Genomic DNA, 19,891 nt, shown 5'->3' with positions numbered 1-19,891 from the left:
TAAAGAACCAGTAAAAAGGCTGTCAAAAAAAGGAAGGCTTTACCTAGCAGCCTAACAAAACAAGCTTTAAAAAACCAAGAAGTTGTGTCCCAAAACAAATGAACCAGAGAGGGAAAATGTTAGTTGAAAAGTAAATATTTAACAGGGCCCAGTACCTGCTAAGAGAAAAACAAAAAAGCCTGAAAAAAGCCCTGATCACAAGAGAGGTGGTTTTTGCTGCAGAAAGAAAGGATGGCCATAGGATTTGGAAGTACTTACAGTTCTTTTCTGCACTACTGACTATGTTAGAGTCATCAGCCTGAGCTTGGCTCTCCGTTACACTGCACAGAGCCTCCCGATTATTCACTCCCTGACACAAATTTCTCTTACAAGGCTTCTTTAAAGTTCCCTTTGTACCCCCAGCTTTTTAACTGCCATCCCGAGCCTTCAAGGTTTAGCGCTGGGAGACAAAGCAGCGGCCTCCTGATGCAAAGATTAATGGCACTCCACAAAGTGCAGACACATGAATTATCCACAGGTCTTTCATTCTCCCAGAGCCTGCTGCCCAGAGCAGTGTGAGACAGGTACACACACACCCACCCATCCCCCGGAGATGACCAGGGATGAAGGGCAGCAGCCAGCAGCTTTTCCTTGTGGGTGCCTGTTGGAACCCTGGGTGCTGAGAATTTCAGGCTTTCTGTGCTGACAGGCACTGACCCCCTAGAGAACACTGTGCTTGACCTGAGGCCGTGGAGAAAACTTCCAAAATGGAATGATAGCACTGGGATTGTGGGTGTGGAGTTTGAACAGGAGTGTGTGATATCACACAGTGGAAAACTCACACTTTAAGGGTTTAGAATACAGTAATATCTATAAAGCAAGATGGAGGTTTCAGGGTGGAGGCTGGGCCTTCTTCTTCACCTTCTTCTCCACGGGTTTGGGTGGTTTTGTGCAATTGGATAAAAAAGTCCCCATTGCGGGCACGGGTGGTTGGTTACTGAGTTAAAAGTAAAAATAATTGAGGTGTCATTTCTTAATTGGACAGTTTATCCTTAAAAGGCCGTGTAGAGAGAGAGATGGGGCTCCATTTTTAGTTTGTTAGAGTGAAGTGCTGTAGAACTCAGGGTCTGTGAGACTGTGACATAGATAAGAACTAATACACATCTCAGTCCCAACAAGAAATTTCGTCTCATACATTTAATCCTGACCCTGGCAGAAAAGAAGCAAAGACTCCACAGGTGCTTCCCTCTGGATCCATGCTGCAGGGAGTGGCAGCAGCTCTCCCAGCTTCTGCTCCATGCTGAGCAATCCCAGAGCAGATGGTGCTCGGAGCTGATACCTGGAGCAGCACTCAGCAATCTCAGAAATGCTGTGCTCTGATGTGGACTTCCCCTAAACCGTCTTTGCCGTTCACTAAGCAAGAGCTCAGCCTCATGGATTAGCAGCTCCTGAGTCACTTGGCTCAAAGGGAGTCCATCATCCAATTCCAGTAAGCACTACTCAGCTGGGATGCAAAAAGAGGTTTTGGCAGCACCCACTGCTGCTGCCAGCCAGGATCTTTAGGTCCCCAAGTCACTTTAAGCAGCTCAATTTCCCTTCTCAAGCTGCACCACTACAGCTACCTGATATACCCTTACTCCAGGCAGCCCTTATAGAAAAGAAGATGCAATCACTTCCCCAAATCTTCAACTGTCTTTTGAATGCAACTCCACCTTGGTGTTAGGCTTATAAATAAAAGCCATTTTACAGATTCATCCAAGTGAAGAACAGCCGTGCAAGTTCAAGGGCTTTGCTAGTTTAAAAGAGAAAAAAGTGCTATTTTATACAGTGGGAGATGACCTTACAGAGCTTGCTGCCATGGGACTTCGTGGGGCAGACCTTATCCAGCAGGTTTAAAAAGAGATTAGGCAATATTCATGGACAATGGACAAAAGGTCTGGGAAGGACTGGGCAGAGATGTACCCCTGATATCCCCTCTGGAGAAGCTGAGGGTGTTTGGGAGTACAAAGTGACAGACTTCAGAGAGGAGGCACAGCCACACTCGGTTCCTAAATGTGTCCTCTGCTAGCACTGTCAGACACAGCTTGCAGGTTGAGTCAGACATTTCTTACCTTCCTGCAGGGCACCCAAGCCCCTCACACACCACTCCTAGGCCTGGCTGTCACAGCAAGAGCCAGCTGCCTGTGGAGGCCAGCCAGACACCACATATGGTACCTGAAGAGCTCAGAAGCTCTGGAGGCCTGCTTCTGCACCATCATCGGGAAAATACACGGTCCAAAGCACAGGGTGGAGGACACTGCAGAGGAAACCTGACTTAGAGCTGTCATCACCTTGCCCAAGTTTCTTTTGCACATACCAAAATCCAAAGCCTTGCCTCAGCTGGGTGGGTCAGGCCAACAACGAGCCCAGGGAATCTGGGTGTACAGACCAGGGCCACATGAGCAATTCCACATGCAATGGGGGAGGGAAATAAATCACCCAATACATGTCAATTTTTATGCCAACTTGATGTGTTGCATGTGTGATTACTGCAGAAACCAACCTGGGTAATTGCAGCCATCTGCACCCATTACCACCATTTGTATGTGTATTCATAGAAACTGCACATTCGTTAGGCGTGCCATTGCACAAACGTATTAACCAGCTAATTAATTAAAAGAACAGACCTTCTCTGCTTAGGAGGAGCCCATCACCCACTAACCACAAGAATGTATCTTCTCCATCTGTTAGATCCCTTGCTCCCTCCCCAGGGTCACCAGGGAAGATGCTGCTGGCCTGCAGTCTCCAGAAGGCTGTGCTGGGGTGGTGAGCATTCTGCTCAAGTGACTTCCTTTGTGCAGCAAGGCTCCAAGACCACGGCTGCTCGTGGAAACATGACCATGGCACTCCCACAGTGCTTTTGGATTACCTCAGGTGACCTCTGGGTTAGACACCAAGCATCCTTGCACCCCTCCCAGTGCTCATTTGCCAAGCACAGGGGGCTCCTCGCATGCCCCTAACAGGGCAGCACGCTGGCAGCCCCGGGGCACATCCCATAAACCCCTCCTGTCAAGCTGGGCCCTCTTCTGGCTCCTGTTTCTACAGCAAGCTCCCAGAGCAACGGCAGATTATAAATATACAGGGGACAGCTGTGCCCCAGTGCTTCCCTGACATATGGTTCTATCTTCAGTCAGAAACTCTGGATTTAAATTTAGGGATGGAGCAGGAGGCTAGGTTTCAAAGTTCCAAGATAAATCCCCTGGGAGGAAGCAATGAGGCCAGATTTTTGTCCCTGGGGTACAGCCTTAAAGCAGATGGGAGCAGGGAGTCAGTTCTGTCAAGCAAACCACTTTTGTGGAGCCCTGAGAGGCTGTGCCCAACTTCTCAGCTCTTTGAAGACCTGCTGGAGCTCCACCCTGCACCAGCTGCTGCTACACCAGCCCTGACAGGGCGGTCACGACTCCTGCTGAACACCCAGACTTTGGGAAGAAAAATATGGTTCTGATGCCTCAGGTTTTAGCTTTTATATTTTTTAGATTCTGGGATGCTTTAGTGTGTGGGTCTGGGCTTCATGTTAGGGGATGGTGAGCTCTCTTCACAGAAAAGGGAGACAAAACAATTCCTTCTCCAGCTGGGCACCAAGGACAAATGATCCAGATCTCAGGCCCAAGAGCACAAACAACGTGGGCTGGAGAGAGGAAAACAATCAGGATGGGACTTCATGGGGTAAAGCTGGAACTGGACAATGAACTCCAATGTGCCAATGGAGCAGAGCTGATCACAGTGAGAGCCCCCGGGAGCGCTCGTGCATTTTGGGACCATTTGGGTTCATCTTGGGTGCAGCCCTGGCTGGGCTCTGGTGCTGCCCAAGGTGGATCCATGGAGGAGATCCTTTTAATAAATCCCTGCTTTATTCTTTAGCTCTGTCCAGCCTCTGCTCTAGGTCAGCCTGCACAAGGCATCAGCTCCAGCTACTGCCTTACAGTAACTCCTTCTATTGCAGCAAGGGGCAGCAGTATCTGCTTCAGGGTGTACCAGTGCCTCCATCAGCTCCCCACCCCTTCCAAAACAAGTGTTTGTGTGAAGGGGCAATAAGCTACAGGCCCAACAGCTCTGGCCATTTTTCATTTGTGATGAAAAAAGGAACAAGTAAGTTTCAAATCATTGTGACGTATTTGTGAAACCAGCCAAACCCCTCCTTCCTGCACACGTGAAATGCAGTGCTGAAGAAGTTACTACAATCCAATAAAGCATAAAATGCTTTCATCATTTGACAATATAAATGCTTACCCTAGTTATAGACAAGTTCGAGACAACAGTAGATTTAACCTTGCTTTTCTAAAGCTAGAGAAAATTTTCTATCCTTATAAATTAAAAAAAAATTCCATTGCTTCCAGATGTGGGAGATTGGTTGCAGCTGATGGTGCTCCATCAAGTGGGACCTGTGCAAATCTTGCACTTGGAGCACCCCAGTTGTTGACTAGGCTGTCAGATCACTTCCACACTTGTCAGGAAGCCTTCTGTATCTCCTGCCCAACCTTCTCATTCTACAGCTCCAGAGACATCCTAAGCTCTACAAAAACAGCAAAACACCAGGGTGCAGCTCCTGCCTGCAGCTCCTCTGAACTGCTGCAAAGGATCCAGGGCAGGACCACGGGCTGAAGCAAGGGACCACAACGCACTTGGATCATTTCTAGATGATTCTGCTGCAGGACCACATCACCACCACTGTACATGTTCAACACACGGGCATGTTCCTCACACTCTTCTCCAAGCACAGACTTTTTACTGCTCTGCAAAGCACCAAATTATGTGGACTGGATCCAGGATTTGGTCCAGTGCCTTCTGAACTAAGGAAAAATGCCTTCAAAGAAACTGCATTTAAACGTGGTCTGAGCAATGCTGTCTTCCCCCCTCCTCTGTCTCCTGCAGGAGGCACAGAGCCAGGGCAAGCCTTTTGGGAGAGCCTGCACCCTTGGGTGCTCCCACCCTGCAGGAACTGCTCCCCAGGCAGAGTTACCCTCTCCTTGTGCCATCTGACCACCTCGGCCGTGCTGAATCCAAAAGTCATCCAAACAAAACCTGTCATCCCGGGCCCCTCAATCATCCCAGAAGCAGCAAATATGCTGAGTTAAGTGCAAGGTAAGCAGTATTTTTATTTGGTTAATTAGAATTGCTCACCAAATGAAAACAAAGGAGTGATTTACTGCAGAACTGGTACAGGTAGTTGTTGCATAAGTACATTCCTGCATATTTGGCTACATTAGGAATATTTTTTAATTAACAGTTTCTCCTTGTCGAAAGCAAACCATAGAAAATAAAGAGAAGTTTCACACAAAGATACTGCCGAATCCCTCAACTGCCAGCTACTTTTTTTTTTCTGCAGGGAGGATTTTAAATTAAAAGCAGATTGCCTTCATTAGCGTTACCAGAAGCCATGTAGCTGCCAAAGCTGACAGAAACACAACTTTGATTTGCAGATTTGGCAAGTGTCATTTTCTCTTTCTGCAAATGTGAGTAATGTCACTTGTATTAAAGGGCTTTTGTGGGGGACACTGCAAAAAAACAACTCCTTCCCCAGGAGAGGAAAAATATCTCCAGAGTAGCAATTTAGTCATCTGGGACTCTCAAGTTTTGCCTCCCTGTTAACTGTGCAAGAAAGTTCATTGCATTAAATGTGTGTGGGAAATGGTCAGACAGTGTGAATGTTACAAACTGTCTTCTGATGACTGAACAGAATACAGCAGCAAGCCCAAAATAACCATTTCAACAGTGATCTTTGACATAGAGCCATACTCAAGCTTTCCATGAGATGCTGCCAAACCCTCAGAAGCCATTCAGCATGGATCCCACCAAAATCCCTATTTTCTTTACTTCATTTTAGCTGATGATAGGCAAGTTACATTTCTACCAGGGCAGCTGTGCTTACAGGCTTCATGCTCTGCTCCAGAGACCCAGCCTTGGCGATGAGGGGAAAGCCTTGGTAGTATTTTTACTCATATTTGCTGTGTGAATAGCTGTGAATGGCTGCAGAGCAGACGGGGGATGTGTGAAGGGACTCCACATGCCCTGCTCCCCTCCCTGGTGCATCAGTCTCCCCCAAACCCTGCTGCCCAGCCTCAGGAGGAACACGTAAGATCCATAACCGAGGTGTTAAAACCCACGCGGGTGTATTTCAGTTTGTGTTAGATGCGTGCTGGTTGGGGCTGAACTGAGCTGCTGATGTGACAGCAAAGCCACAGGGGTGACCCTGAGCCCCGTGTGCTCCCGGGTTGGGAACAGAGCCCTCAGCACCAGCAGTGCCCTCCCGTGTGCTGCTGGCACAGCCTGCAGCCACGGCCAACGCCTGCTGCGTGGGGCTCACAGAACAGGATCAAAATCACAGGAGGAAGAAACAAGAGAAATGGGCAATGCCCTAAAAGAACCCAGATGCTCAGTGGCATGGCACTAGAGACCACAGCACCCCCGAGCGAATGAAGGATTTATTCCCCCAGCTGCAGCCAAAGTGGGAAGGTCTGAACACAGTGCTAAACTCTGCAGGAAGCAGTCCAACACAGTATTACCACAGTCACAAATGTAAAGTCTGTCTGCAGTAATTAGGATTGTACTACATATGATTTATTAGACACTGTCTTATAATCAAGACTAAAATAGCTGCCTACATTGTAGTTACCGGTTTCTTAACTGTCTAAAAATAAAGCGACAAATGGAACGCAGTGCCAGACACGGAACCAAGCGAAATCATGTTAACCTACATGGAGCCCTGCAAATGCAACCACGGTGTGCCTGCTGGTAACCTTCAATCCAGCCTGGAGTTAAACACTCAGTGACTCTGCAATTTTGGTTTGTATCTTCAAAAGAACCAGAGAAGCCAGTTCTGTCTCTGTAGTCCAACTCTGTTTCACCACACAGTGAACGGAGTTCATTATCCATTGAACTAAACACGAAGTAATGAGTTAACAATAATTAAACTGAAAGAAACACAGATTAAAGGAATTTATTATTCCCTGATCTGCCAAGCAAATTGTTTAGATACCTGCAATCAATGAGTAATGATGAAACAGAATAAAATCCCAACAAACCAAAGAGCCAACAACAGGCTTGTAAAAATCTGTTCAGGAAGGCCCATGTATCTTCGTTAGGCTGAACAGAACAGCATTTTAATCAACAAAACCCTCCTGTCTCTATGCATCATGAGATCAGGGGCAGAATGTGGCCCAAAATGATGCCGTTACTGTTTATTATTCATGTATCACAGGACTGATGAAGATTTATGGTCCCATTGTGCTAAGTACTGTACAGCTAAATTCAGAGAAATAGTGAGAATCTGTACTCCAAAACTTTGTAATTCAAAGACAAATTACAACAACAAGGTATTGTAATTTAAAGACAGTAATGAACAGATGGGGATTGGAGATACAGACAGATTAAGCAACTTGCCCAAGGTCATGCCAGACACATGTGCCAGAGCACAAAATTTAACTGATCTCTGGAGTACCAGCACAGGTTTTTACTCATGTAGGAGAATGCTGTTGCTCCTCTTTGATTTCACTAGATGACATATTTCATAAGCTAATAAAGAAATTCAAAATTTGCTAATATTACATGGCAGTACTGGAAGGATTTTCTTTCATCCATCCCTCCCTCCTCAGAAGACCATCATTAACAAAAGTCCTCTGCCTACACCTGATCTGGCACAATTACAGCATTTGCGTAGAATCACAGAATAATTGAAGCTTACGGTCATCTGCAGCCATCTAGTCCAACCCCTCCTTCAAAGCAGGACAAACTAGAGCAGATGCTCCAGGGCCTGGCCCACACGAACTCTGAGTATCTTCAAGGATGGAGATGGAAATCACAACACTTCTCTGGACTCCTGTGCCTGTGTTCAAACTCAAGCCTGTGTTTTTAAACTCAGGTTTAAGAGTCTTTCCATGTATGAAACGAGAATTTCCCCAGTTCCAGCTGTGTCCACCACCTCCTATCCTGCTGCCATGCACCAAGTCCAGCTTGTCTCCTCTGCTCCCACACACGGAGCAGTTGCAGGCAGCAATGGGATCTCCTCCAGCCCTCTTTCTTCTGGACTTCACTTGCTGAACCTGCCCAGCACTCCGAGCTGCCCCTTGGGCACACTCCAGCCCCCACCAGCAGCTCGGTGGTTGTGCCAGAGCAGCTCCACTGTAGCCATACCTTTCCTGGGCAGGTACCCTGTGAAATGGGCATCGTGCTCACAGGCAGCCCCAAAGCCACCAAACACAAGACGGTAGGGCTCTTCACACCATTTTTTAAATAAAGGATGCAAATACCTAATTTTCTTCTATAAGTTATTGTATTTTTATGCATTCGACACTACACAAACCCTGCAGCCTCCAGTTTACAGCACAACACAGGAACACTATTTTTGCACATCACTTGTGGATGTTTGCGGTTCCAAGGGTCTCAGCATATGCAGGCACACCGGGCTCCCAGAGCAACCACTGCCCCCATAAAGAGCCCTGCAAAGGGACATTCCACAAGTCTTTTTCTGTAGCTGCAAAAAGGATAGCCAGGTCAGCCAGAGTGATGTAAAGTGCTCAAAATACATCAGTGACAGCAGGATAACACAAGACACCATGCTGCTGGACACACATACATCAGCAGATACATTCAGGAATTTCAGTCCTAAAACCTGTCACACAGTGTTTTGCTAACAGTGAAAAATATTTAATTTACGACTGTGACAGGAGATGTCTTCAGTGCAAAACAAACAGTAGCAGCAGTGTTACTTATTAAACCAAAACTCCAGCTCCCAGACAGCTGATCCAGGATAGTGGGAGAAGTGATACTGCATTTCAACACAGTGCCTTTCTCCCCTGGTTTACATGTAAAATGTGCCCCCTGTCAAAAGGTGTTTGCTTTCTGTTTATTTTAAGAATAAAGTCACAGCTTAAGCTTTGCTTGTTTATATTTGCTGGCACCTGTGAAGATTTACCAATAAAACTTTCATTTTAATGAGTTCTGCAGAAGCGCTATCCAACATTTGGTTTAGGTTTTCCCTGAATGCACTGCCCTAAGGAGCAGCACAGTCAGTCCACTCAGCCACCCTGATACAAAAGGTCTTGGCACAGGGACATTTGGGGCTTCAGTGATCCCACAGCTGAACAGTGCAGGACACGTGAATACGGCAAACCAAGCTGTCCCCCGTGCTGCTGTGCAGGCGGCACAAACCAGCTGGGTGGCAGAGGCAAGCTCTGGATGCCAATGGCACTTTTATACCAACGGTGAAAGCAGGGCAATGGAGTCCCAGCTTTGGGATGAGCCATTCCTCCATCTGTGGATACACTTAAAGCCGCACCAAGCAAAGGTACGTGCTACATCAAAACCCAGGGATCACATCATGCCCCAAAGGGGACTTTGCCTGCATGAGACGTGTGTCTGTGGGCACTGGGCACACGTCCAGGTAACACTCACCCCTCACGAGCTCAGCATGCAGCCGCCACGCACCCGCAAAGTTTGTGTTTGGGGCACAGAACAGACCCGCCACAAGTCACAGAATTGTTCAGGTTGGAAAGGATCTCTGAGATCATCGAGCCCAGCGGTTAACCCAGCACTGCCAAGCCCACCACTTGCAAAAGGCAAACTGGAACACTCCTCTGACCTCCCCAGGCTCTTCCCAAGGTCTCCTCCACACCGATCCCCCAAGACACAAGCAGCTGGGGCACTGCCACACCCCAGTGCCATCGGACAGGATGGGGCACAGGCCAGGGGAGCTGAGCCCAAGGGATCCCTACCCGTGGGTTCCCACTATTGTGCAGCCCTTCCTCAAATTCACAGCAGATGAGTCCCTTAGCTACACTGAGGCCTTGAGAGCCTCTCTAATAAAAATACCAGCCTCCTCCTCCTCCCTCATCATGGAATCCTCTCTGAGACCTCCCGCAATTGCAACGGGGGAAGGGACAGAAAGGGGTTCTTTTGCAGGGGTTGTTTGGTATTCTGTCACAAAGCCAAACAGATGTTTGTAAAAATCTAAACTGGTTCTACAACTGTTTTAAACTCGTGCAGCTGTGCAGAGCGAGCAACTGCATCGGGGGAGAAGACCACAGCTCTCACATCTAGGGACGAGAGTTTAATAAACCAAACTTCCCATGGGTTACTCAAGCTCCCTCATTCCAATTTAGCGTTTATGGCAGAGGAAACTGCTGAAACAAGAAAAGTGAAGTGGCTTTTCCAGCTCCATGGTGAAAATTTGCATCCAGATGGGGACTAGGACTAGACCTCCCTGGTGCCAGACGCAGGCGGTGATTGCAGCACCCGGTTTGCTCCACGCAGCTTATCCGGGAGGAACAGAGCAGACTCTGGGACAGCAGCAAAATCACTGCAAACCTCAATGCAACGACACGAACCGAGAGCAGAAGAGACTCTTTATGTCAGTATTTTAAAAAATGTTAAATGAATGCTAATTTCTGACAGTGCTTTTATTACGGTTTATTTATGAATGAAAATTACAACTAGGAATTTCTAAAATACTTGTATTTTAGAAATATGCCCATCCAACTGAATTATGCAGGATAGTTTTACAGTCCTATAAAATACTAATTTTTTGCAAGCCAAAACTATTTGTCATAGAGTATTTGCATTTTAGTAATGCAAAAGATCGACTGTCTACATAAGTACTACCATGTTTCTCCCCAAAACCACAGCAAAACTTGTGTTGTTGTTCTCTTTTTTATACTTCAGAAGAAAGCATGGCAATTGAAAACTGGTTTTACTCATGTTGCTAGCACAGGAGCCTGGAACAGCTGGGTAATTCTGCATCTCTGATTCACGCTGCACTATACAGAAAGGCACATAAAACCAAATTAGCTTTGTAATTTCTATACAGGCAACACAGTTGTGATGAGTGTGTTTTTTAAAACTCAGGAGCAAGAGCGTTGAGAAAAACTGTCACAGTGCTCTGCTAATTTGAACTTTAAGAAAGAAAAGTTTTCCATATCTGAAGAATTCCAAGTCAAACAGGAACACATTACCGCGCAGAAGTGACTGACCAAGCTCACAGCCCTGTCACGTTCAGACAAGAATTTTAAGTGTCTGCAGTCTAAAGCTTCATTATTTTTTGTAGAACAATCTGGCAGCGGAGGTAACCCGATTCCCTGGGAATCAAATGTTACTTAAAGACAGGTTTCACCTGTCAGGGATAAAACATATTCTGAGCAACAGAGTGTCAGGGTATACAGACATCAGAGGAGAGGGCGGTCTGTCCTTCACAGATAACAGAGAATGGAGGAAATTTTCTGCTTTCACTGAGTTTTGAATTTGATCTATTTTTTGTAACTTTGAGGGGGAATTTTCTAACACAATGGCAGCTACAGCAGTGTTGTACAAACAAACTACAAAACAGGGTGGAATAACCTTAAGGCAACTGCTATGAGAGTTCCCACAAGCTTTAGGATCTGCCCTCCCTGTGTCCCTCCCCATGGGGCAGAGTTACCCTTACAGCCATCAGCAAGACACAGACAGAAAAACAAAAGTGTCACTTTTCCCTAGGTAAATTTAAAGGTGAAGGGATTGTTATGGACTTGCTCCAGGCCACCAGCCATACAGGTGGTGTCTGCCCCACCAGCTGCCCATTCAACCTCCCCTTCCTTCTCACAGCTGTGCCTGGGAGTCAATATTTGGAGGAAAACTGAAAAAGAAGGCCCAACTCCTGCTTAACTTACAGAGGTAGAAAGGAGCAATTTAGGATTTTCAGAAAGACTCTATGCAGCAGTTCAGGAGGGGCATGTGAAAGCTGAGGAGAACACTTGATTTTCCTGCCACCCAACCAGAAGCAGCACGTCCAGCCCCGTTCTGAGCAGAGGAAAAGCCAAGAAGGTGACTCTAGGTTTGCTCCGTGCCCTCTGCAGGGCAGGACATTGCAGGGACAGAGAGGCCCCTGTGCTGTACCCAGGGCAGGCAGAGCCCAGCCCTGCTGCTGTGCAGCTGGACGTGCTTCCAGCAGGGACACCCCACCAGGGCGAGACAGGACAGGACACCTCGCTGAAGGCAACTCTCTGCAGGGGCTTTCCTTAGGGCTTCCCTGAGCAGGAGCAGCATGAGCACTCGCCACCTAGGGAGCTGCTTGGGGGAAAGCAGCACTCCTGTCTGGAGGCAACACTGCCCTGTCACACAAGTTGGGCAGAGCAGCTGTGTGCCAGAGCAGCCTGCTGTTTTGACAGTATCCCCTCCCTGGGGCTAGCTGCCTGCTGCTTGTACACAGCAGCATCCCATGGGGCAAAGGAAGAAACCCAATATACAGAAACATGTAGCATTCAGCAGGGACCCAGGCAGCAAACAGAAAGTAAAGCTGCTTTCCCCAAGGAATACTGCGGATTTCCACAGAATTGAGATGTCTGTTTCCCTGGTCTTCCCTTGAAATTCTCAGTTGAATGCTGGAAGCAAATACAAAATTTCTCCTTGTGCCAGTGACACCTGTCAGTCACTCCCCCAACCACCCTGCTCCTCACATCCACAGCCCCACAAGACAAGGAGAGGAACACGAGCTGCTGCCACAAGAGCAAAACTGCAGCACTGGCCCAGCCACACAGTGCTGGGACCACTGCAGACAGCAGGGCCAGGATACTGCTCACACCAACAGCTCTCTGAGGCTGGAGCTATGCTTTCATCCTGCCTTCCCCTGACATACTGTGCCTAATGCAATTTGATGCTGCAATAAAAATAGATGATCCTCAACCCCCCTCCCCAGCCCAGTGGGCACTGGTGGACTGGGCGCAGAGCCTGTGCTCAGCTGCTGCTCATGGGCAGGTGCTCCAGGGCCTCTGTTTCTCTGTTTTTAGTTGTCGTCGTTGTGACCTACAAGGGAAAACCACTGGCTTTAAATACACACTTTTGATAACAAAGTTACCAGCTCCCACCCTGCCTTTGGCTAAGTCAAAGCACAGTTAATAAGTGAAATCACCCAGAGGAACACACCTATCTGGTCCCCTCCATGTGAGACGATGGCACTGAAAGCAACAGAACATCAAACCAACTGTTTTACAATTGCTGCCAAAAACCACACGTCTCCTATCAAGCCCATCAGGAGAACCCAGACACTGACTGACACGTGTTCTTAAATAAAACGGGGCACTTGCAGGGCAGCAACAGGGAAAGGAGGGCTGAGGTGAGCTCTGCAGCTTCACACAGTGGTGGTGGTGGGTGTCTCCAGCTATACATCCATGCAAATTCTCTGGAAAAAGAAATAGCAAGCTTTTGCTTCACCAACAAAAGAAGCTGTTGAAAGAGGGTTTTTTTTTTTTTCAGACACAGCTGATAAGGATAATTACGTGGTGGAGAGCTTAGTCATCCATCTCACGGTGACAGAAAAGCAGATTCTCTTAAAAATAACGCCAGCAGCGCAGCACCCTCCGGATGCCGGAGGAGGCTGCCCGGGCCGGGAACGCCGCTAGAGGGCAGCGCTTTATCCGCGGATCCCCATCCCCATCCCCATCCCCGTCCCCATCCCCGTCCCCATCCCCGTCCCCATCCCCGTCCCCGTCCCCATCCCCGTCCCCATCCCCATCCCCGTCCCCGTCCCCGTCCCCGTCCCCGTCCCCATCCCCGTCCCCGTCCCCATCCCCATCCCCGTCCCCGTCCCCATCCCCGTCCCCATCCCCATCCCCATCCCCATCCCCATCCCCATCCCCGTCCCCGTCCCCGTCCCCGTCCCCATCCCCATCCCCATCCCCATCCCCATCCCCGTCCCCGTCCCCGTCCCCGTCCCCGTCCCCGTCCCCGTCCCCATCCCCATCCCCATCCCGTCCCGTCCCGGAGCGCTCCGGCGCGCACGCCGAGCGGCCGCGCACACCGCCCGCCTGGCTCCGGGCACCGCTGCCGCCTCCCCGGGCATTCCCACCAGAACACCTGCCAGGTGGAGGAGAACGCACAATTCCCTGCGCTTTGCCTCGTCAGAAACAGCGCTCTAAAAGCAGCAGGCTGCAAAGGCCGTTCTGACCTGCCCCGAAGGAATTCAGCTCATTAACGGGATGCTGTTGCACCTGGGAGTCCTCCGTGGAGCTGATCTGGAGAAATCTCTCTGCCCTGAGCAAATACAACCCAAATGGAATGACCACCCCAAAAAAGTACTGGAATGACCCTTTTAGTCACGGGTACAGATCTTTCTATGGGAAAGGAGGAGCGCCAGATTTTATGTGTCACACCACAGATCCCACTTTGGAAGGGCCAGCAGCTGAAATACCCTCCAGGATGGGGTTCCATTACCCCCTTCCAAGAGCCTGACCAAGTCCCAGCTGGTTGCCAGACGTGTTCTCTACTTAGATAACGCTTCTCTAAAGGGCTCAAACACATACACTTGACAATGTTTTCATCATAAAACCTAACTAAACAGCCTAAAAGGACTAAAAGGGTAAAACAATTGCTCTGATTCCTTTCAGCTGGGGAGCCAGGGAAGGATCTGTTTGAGATGGGTGACTGAATGGGCAGCCTGGCAAAGTCCAGCTGGCTTTTTTCTGTACCCTCCTCTCTTCTCTGGCTGCCCTGCACCCACTGCCCACGTCAACAAGATCAACCTATAAGCAAGCCATGTCTAGTGGCTAGACAATTAGTCTGAGGAATAAACAAAGCCAAGCAGAAGTCCAAACCAAACAGAGAACAAGGGCCAAGCACATTCACATCAAATCCCAACCCTTAGGTCTTCCCCAGTCCGTGAGGGAACTACCCGTGCTCGAGACACTGGGGAGCAGTCACCCATCCAACATCAGTAACCCCAAAACACACCCACAAGTCAGAGAAAGCTGGATATCCCCCTCACAGGGCAGTATTTTGTGGTGGTGTAGGCTCACTATCCCAAGCCCCACTGTGAGCCTGAGGTAACCAGTCCCTAACAGGGGCACTAAGAAGCACCCCTAGAGCAGGGTGTGCCTCCCCTTCCTCACCAGAGCAGGGGACCCGCAGTGGGATCCTGGTGTCTGGGCAGCAGGAACGTCAGACCGTAGGAACAGTTGCTACCTCCAGAAAACTCGAGAGGAAACAAACACTGGAAGCTCTCAAACTGGTTTCCCTTATTTTGTAGCAATCAGAGAAAGGGGGCGTGGGTCATCCAAAAGGAGAGTGGGAACACTCTCCAACACGCAGGAAAGATGTGATCCAGTTAGTAGTACATCTCATGGAAGCAAGTGGTGTAACTTTCCCAAACTCAAGGAGTAGGGGGCTTTTCTCCCAGCATTAGAAACTTTCTGGTAGGCAGATCTTCACCCAAGACTCTGGGTGCACAGCTGTCTGTCAGGATTGCTAACACGAGCAGACACTGCTTTCATGTTTGGGAATTTTGCCATTGACTTCAAAGTACTGAGATATAACACCTTGTGTATTCCCTAAACACGCTTAATAACAGCACCTGACACATTTAAAGTGCTTAGACATGTTAAAGGCATTGTACAACATTAGCAAAAAACCAGGAAACCCTGTCTAGGTGGTTCATGAGAAATCTGGTAAGCCAAGAGTCTATCCCTGCATCAGATGCTTATCTATTAGCCAGCTAATAACTGTGTGACTCTTCTCCAGCTGATCCAGGCAGCCACAAGCAGGGACTACCTTCTGGTGAGCTGTGGAGACACTAGATTATTCGTAATCCTCTTAAATCATAACTAAGAATACAGATTAGAAGGTGTAAAGCGTGCAGTAAGTGCTCTAAACCCAACACAAACACAGCCAATCTCAGTCTGAGTCAGAGCCTGCATGCTGGGAGCTCACTGAACTCCTTCTGCAAGGCTCTGGGGGTGCACAGTGGGGTTTGGCTCCTGGGGCTGGGCTGCTGTGACACCAACACACACCAAGCAGTGCCTGGAGCCAGGTCCAGGCAGACAGGAGCAAGGTCAGCCGAGCATGGCAGCGCCAATTCAGGGACAAGGCCATAGGGCTAAGAAATTAATGTTCCCCTTTGCTTCAGGGCAAGCAGTGGAGGGAAGGAACAGCGAGGTCTCCTTGGAGAGGGGCAGTGGAAAGGGCTTTTGTCTTTAGACAGCTCAGAAATAAAATAAAAACATGCTTCATGGGGTAGCTCTTAAAACATGGAGAAGGCCACCGTCAGGAAACTTCAGCACAGGTCCAACTGGAGACAACATTGAACCCACTTCATTAACATCTCTTAACTTATCCAAAAGTTGCCCAATCACAGAATCACCAAAGTTGGAAGCCTTCAATATCATCCCATCCCGTCATCAACCCAGCACCACCGTAACAACCCCTTATCCACACCTCCGAGTGACTCCACCAGCTCAGCCTAATGCAGAGCTCCTCTTTCAGTGAACATTTCTTTCTAATATCAGATCTGAACTTGCCCTGGCACAACCTAAGACCCTTTCCTCTCCTTTCACTTGAGACGTGGCGGAAGACACCTGCCTCTCCTCAGCTGTGTGCTCAGGGACGCATTCACAGGTGTCAGTGGTGTCACCTGACAAGGCTCCATGCAGGTGACAACCCCCATGATCAGCTAGCTGAACCACTGCCACTGAAACCAGCCTAAAGCAACGAGCAAATGTGGAATTATGAACTGCATGATCCTGTACTTGGTACATGTGGGGATACTGCAAGGAGGCTCTTGAGATGCCTCTTCTTGGAGACAAGGAAAACTGGCACCAACCTTTGCAGTAACCTGCACAGCTGCTAAAAAGCATAGAGGACACACAACACTGTGCTTTGTCAGGACGTTTCTAAGGTTCTGTCTATGCTCACTGAAGTTTTAACTGCACTGGGCAAGTAATACACCGACACAAAAATGCGTTCCTGAATGTGCATCGGTCAGGAGGTAATTACCAATGAAAATCATCTAGTCTGGCAGCTGTCTTAAACACCGGGCTAATGGTAGCAGCAGCAGGTTTATGCGTGGGACCTTCTTCCTCCAAGCACTTCTTCATATTACTTTCCATGCAGTATTCTTCAAGTTTTCATGGCATTTATGTACAGAGTTTCCCTGTCTACAGTAACAGCCAGAGACGCCTGGTTTGATACTCTAATTTTAACCACTGTGGCTTGTGACTGCCAGTGTGTATGCTCGTACCAACACACAGCAGGAAACAGAACTCCTGCATCCTGGAAATCTGTGTCCTGACACTCCTGGAACCTCAACAATTTGCAGGTACAAGATGTTTTACTGGCTGCTGACCTGCAATACGCGATCCTTTTAACCGCGGCTGCTGCGAGCCTCGGTGCTGCCCCGTAGTACTATCCCCGTGTGCAGTGCTGCAGCCACCTCCACCAGTGTTTGTAAACATCCAGCCTTCCAAGAACTTCCCACTTGAAACACGACAGCTAATGTATTCACATCTGTAATGATTAGATGCAAACTCATAAAAAGCCGCTTTCTTGCTCAACTGAAGTGCTATTCCGTTAATAGTGATGTTCAAATGGTTCTGAAACTCCCCACTGTTTAACTTTGAGGACTGCTCGTTTTACTTTGGAAATTTACTCAGTTGGAACTTGACAAAGAAGGTATTAATTTATTTGCATTTATGAGGCATGTATATGGTTCAGCCTTCTCCGTTCATTGGTCAGACAACAAATTGGTTTCTCTGAAAAATTACCTGATGAAATATTCAACATAAGGCATTGTGTAGCTTAGATGTGCAGTACAAACTGCAGTTTTACTGGGGTGTCCCTGTGGGTTGACTCTGGCACGTACGCCTGCATGTTTTATGCTTTGTCTGAAGGAGGAAGCTCCCACAAGTGAGGAGAAGGCTCTTGGATATGGGTCACAAGTTCGTGTATCAAAACTTTGACGTGAATTTAAAAAAAACCCTACAATGCATCAGCATATTTTCCCCAAGCCTTCAGAGAAAAAAAAAAAAACAAAACCAAACCCAAACCCAACACAAACCAGACCTTGAATATTCTTTGCTATTTCAGTTGTTTCTACAAAGAGGAGGAAATCAACCAAGATGTAACCAAAGCCAGAATGAAAGCAATAGGACACGCTCTAATGTAGGCTGCACAGGTTTCCTCTGCACTTCACGTTTGACGCGGTCATTTTACTCCTGCTTCATTTTTAGTAAGTGGCAAATACCATTTACACGTTTGCTTCCCATCCAGAAGAAGATTTAAATAAATCAATTCCTCTCTCACAACCTTGTGGCGTTTTCCAGCTCCGACACCAAAACCCACTACACTCTGATTATTCTGATTTCTGAATCAAAACCCTGAAACCCGTTTCAGTTGTACTCAGAACAGCAGCAACGAGACAATGACAAAAAAGAAAGAACCACCACTGAACACTTGGTGCGACCACCCCCCCCAGCACAGTTCCGTTCGCATCGCCGCCGCCGGGCAGAGACCCTTTGCAGCCAGGGCAGGGCTGCCAGCGGCGCTGAGTGGGGAAGGGGAGCCCGGCTCTCGGGGAAACCTCTCCGGTCCGACTTCTCGCCGCCCACGACCCGAGACAAACTCCAGCGTGGGGCGGCGAGCGCTCCCCCGCCCCGCGGCTCCCGAGCCGTGCCCGGGCATCTCCCGGCCGGCAGCGGCCCCGGGGCTGCCCCGGCCCGGGCGCCGCGCCCTCGGGCCCCCGCGGGACTCACCGGAGATCTCGGCCTGGGGCACGCCGCTGAGGCTGAAGCCCTTGGCTCCATACAGCTGCCGGACCTCGGCGCAGCTCCTCGCCTTGCTGCCGCTGTCACCGCGAGCCGGGGCGGAGGCGACACACAGCAGCCAAAATCCCCACGGGAAGACACGCATCCTTCTCCGCTGGCCCCGCCACCTGCCGTGCGAAGGGCAAAGCCAAGGTCCCGCGGCGCGGGGGCGGCCGGGGGGGCGCGGGGCGCGGCCCCCTCCGCGGGCAGCCCCGGCGGGACGGGCGGGCGAGGGCGGCGGGCGGGCGGGCGAGCCCCGGCTGCCCGCGGCGTGCGGGGAAGGCGCCGGCGAGTTCAGCCCCGGACGCCGCCGCGGCTCGGCCGAGGCGGGGCAGAGATCCAAGTTCGGCCGCGCCGCTTCAAAGCCCCGGAGCGAGAGCGCGCTGAGGGCTTTTGTTCTTAGCGCGGCTGCATCCCCGGGCAGTCCCGCCGCGATGCTGCCGGCTGCGGCGCCGCCGGGCCGGGCGGAGCGCGGCGGGGCGGGGCGCGGGGCGGGCTGCGGGGCTGCTCCCGCGGCGGGGCCGGGCCGGGCTGGGCTGGGCTGGGCTGGGCTGTGCCGGCACCGCTCCACCTGCGCGCCGAGCGGCGGCGGGGCGGCTCCGGGCGGGCAGGGCTTCCCCCGCCGGACGTGGCATCACGCGGCCCGCGCCAATCCCGCGCGGGGCGCAGCCCCCGCCCCGCCCCGCGCCCCCGCCGCGGGCGCTGCGCAGCGCCCGGAGCCGCCGGAGCGTCCCCGAGCATCCCCGGGCGGGCAGGGCGCGCACAGCGCTCCGGGAGCCGCCCGCCGTCCTTCGGCAAGGACAGCGCGCAGCGAGCCCTCCTTTGTCTGCGGCGTGGCCCCGGTGCTTAACCCGAGGAGCCGGAGTTCCCCCAGCGGGGCGGGAAAACGGCCGCGCAGAAGACTTAAATCATTCCACACTTAGACCGGCGAGGAGAAAGCAGTTCAGCCGGAGAGTCCCAGCAAGGTTCTGGGAGGCTGAAAGTGCCCCTTTTAAGAGCAGATGTGGGAAGAGAGGCAATTCTCTACGATAGGTTCTCAGCTTTGGAGTTTACTTCATACAACAGCCTGCCAGCTCCTGAAACTGGTGCTCTGCAGCTCTGCCAGCCGCGCTTTGAGCTGCTTCCCACAGAACTGAGACGTACGGGATCATTTGTGTGTCAAGGCAATGCCCGTGTGCTTCTCCAAATGAACTTGCAGGCTTTTGGCCAGCGTCTGACTTGGTTCGTGACAGACAGAAGACCCAGCGATCGCTCCTGAGCCTTTGGAGAGCGGTTGTTCTCCATGAAAGAAGGGGAGGGAGTCTGCCCATGCCTCAGCTGGAGCACTCGTGTGGGCTTAA

At 50.2% G+C, this 19,891-nt stretch overlaps 1 protein-coding gene across 2 annotated transcripts in view; it reads right to left on the bottom strand.

Annotated features, from left to right (window-relative positions):
* The window catches only part of GPC1 (glypican 1), a 200,695-nt gene extending 181,607 nt beyond the window's left edge, over nt 1-19,088 (bottom strand). Inside the window, exon 1 of one of the 2 annotated variants that reach the window (XM_068201355.1) lies at nt 18,501-19,088. In XM_068201355.1, coding sequence (XP_068057456.1) covers nt 18,501-18,657 — 157 coding nt within the window. In that variant the 5' untranslated portion in view covers nt 18,658-19,088. Of the gene's footprint in view, nt 1-2,645; nt 2,782-18,500 lie in introns of those variants that run through there. The other variant, XM_068201359.1, reaches the window with a different exon arrangement.
* Between the last annotated feature and the right edge of the window lie 803 nt (nt 19,089-19,891).

This window comes from Anomalospiza imberbis, chromosome 10 (assembly GCF_031753505.1).
Source record: "Anomalospiza imberbis isolate Cuckoo-Finch-1a 21T00152 chromosome 10, ASM3175350v1, whole genome shotgun sequence".
Taxonomy (NCBI): domain Eukaryota; kingdom Metazoa; phylum Chordata; class Aves; order Passeriformes; family Viduidae; genus Anomalospiza; species Anomalospiza imberbis.
This window is presented reverse-complemented; position numbering and strand designations above follow the sequence as displayed.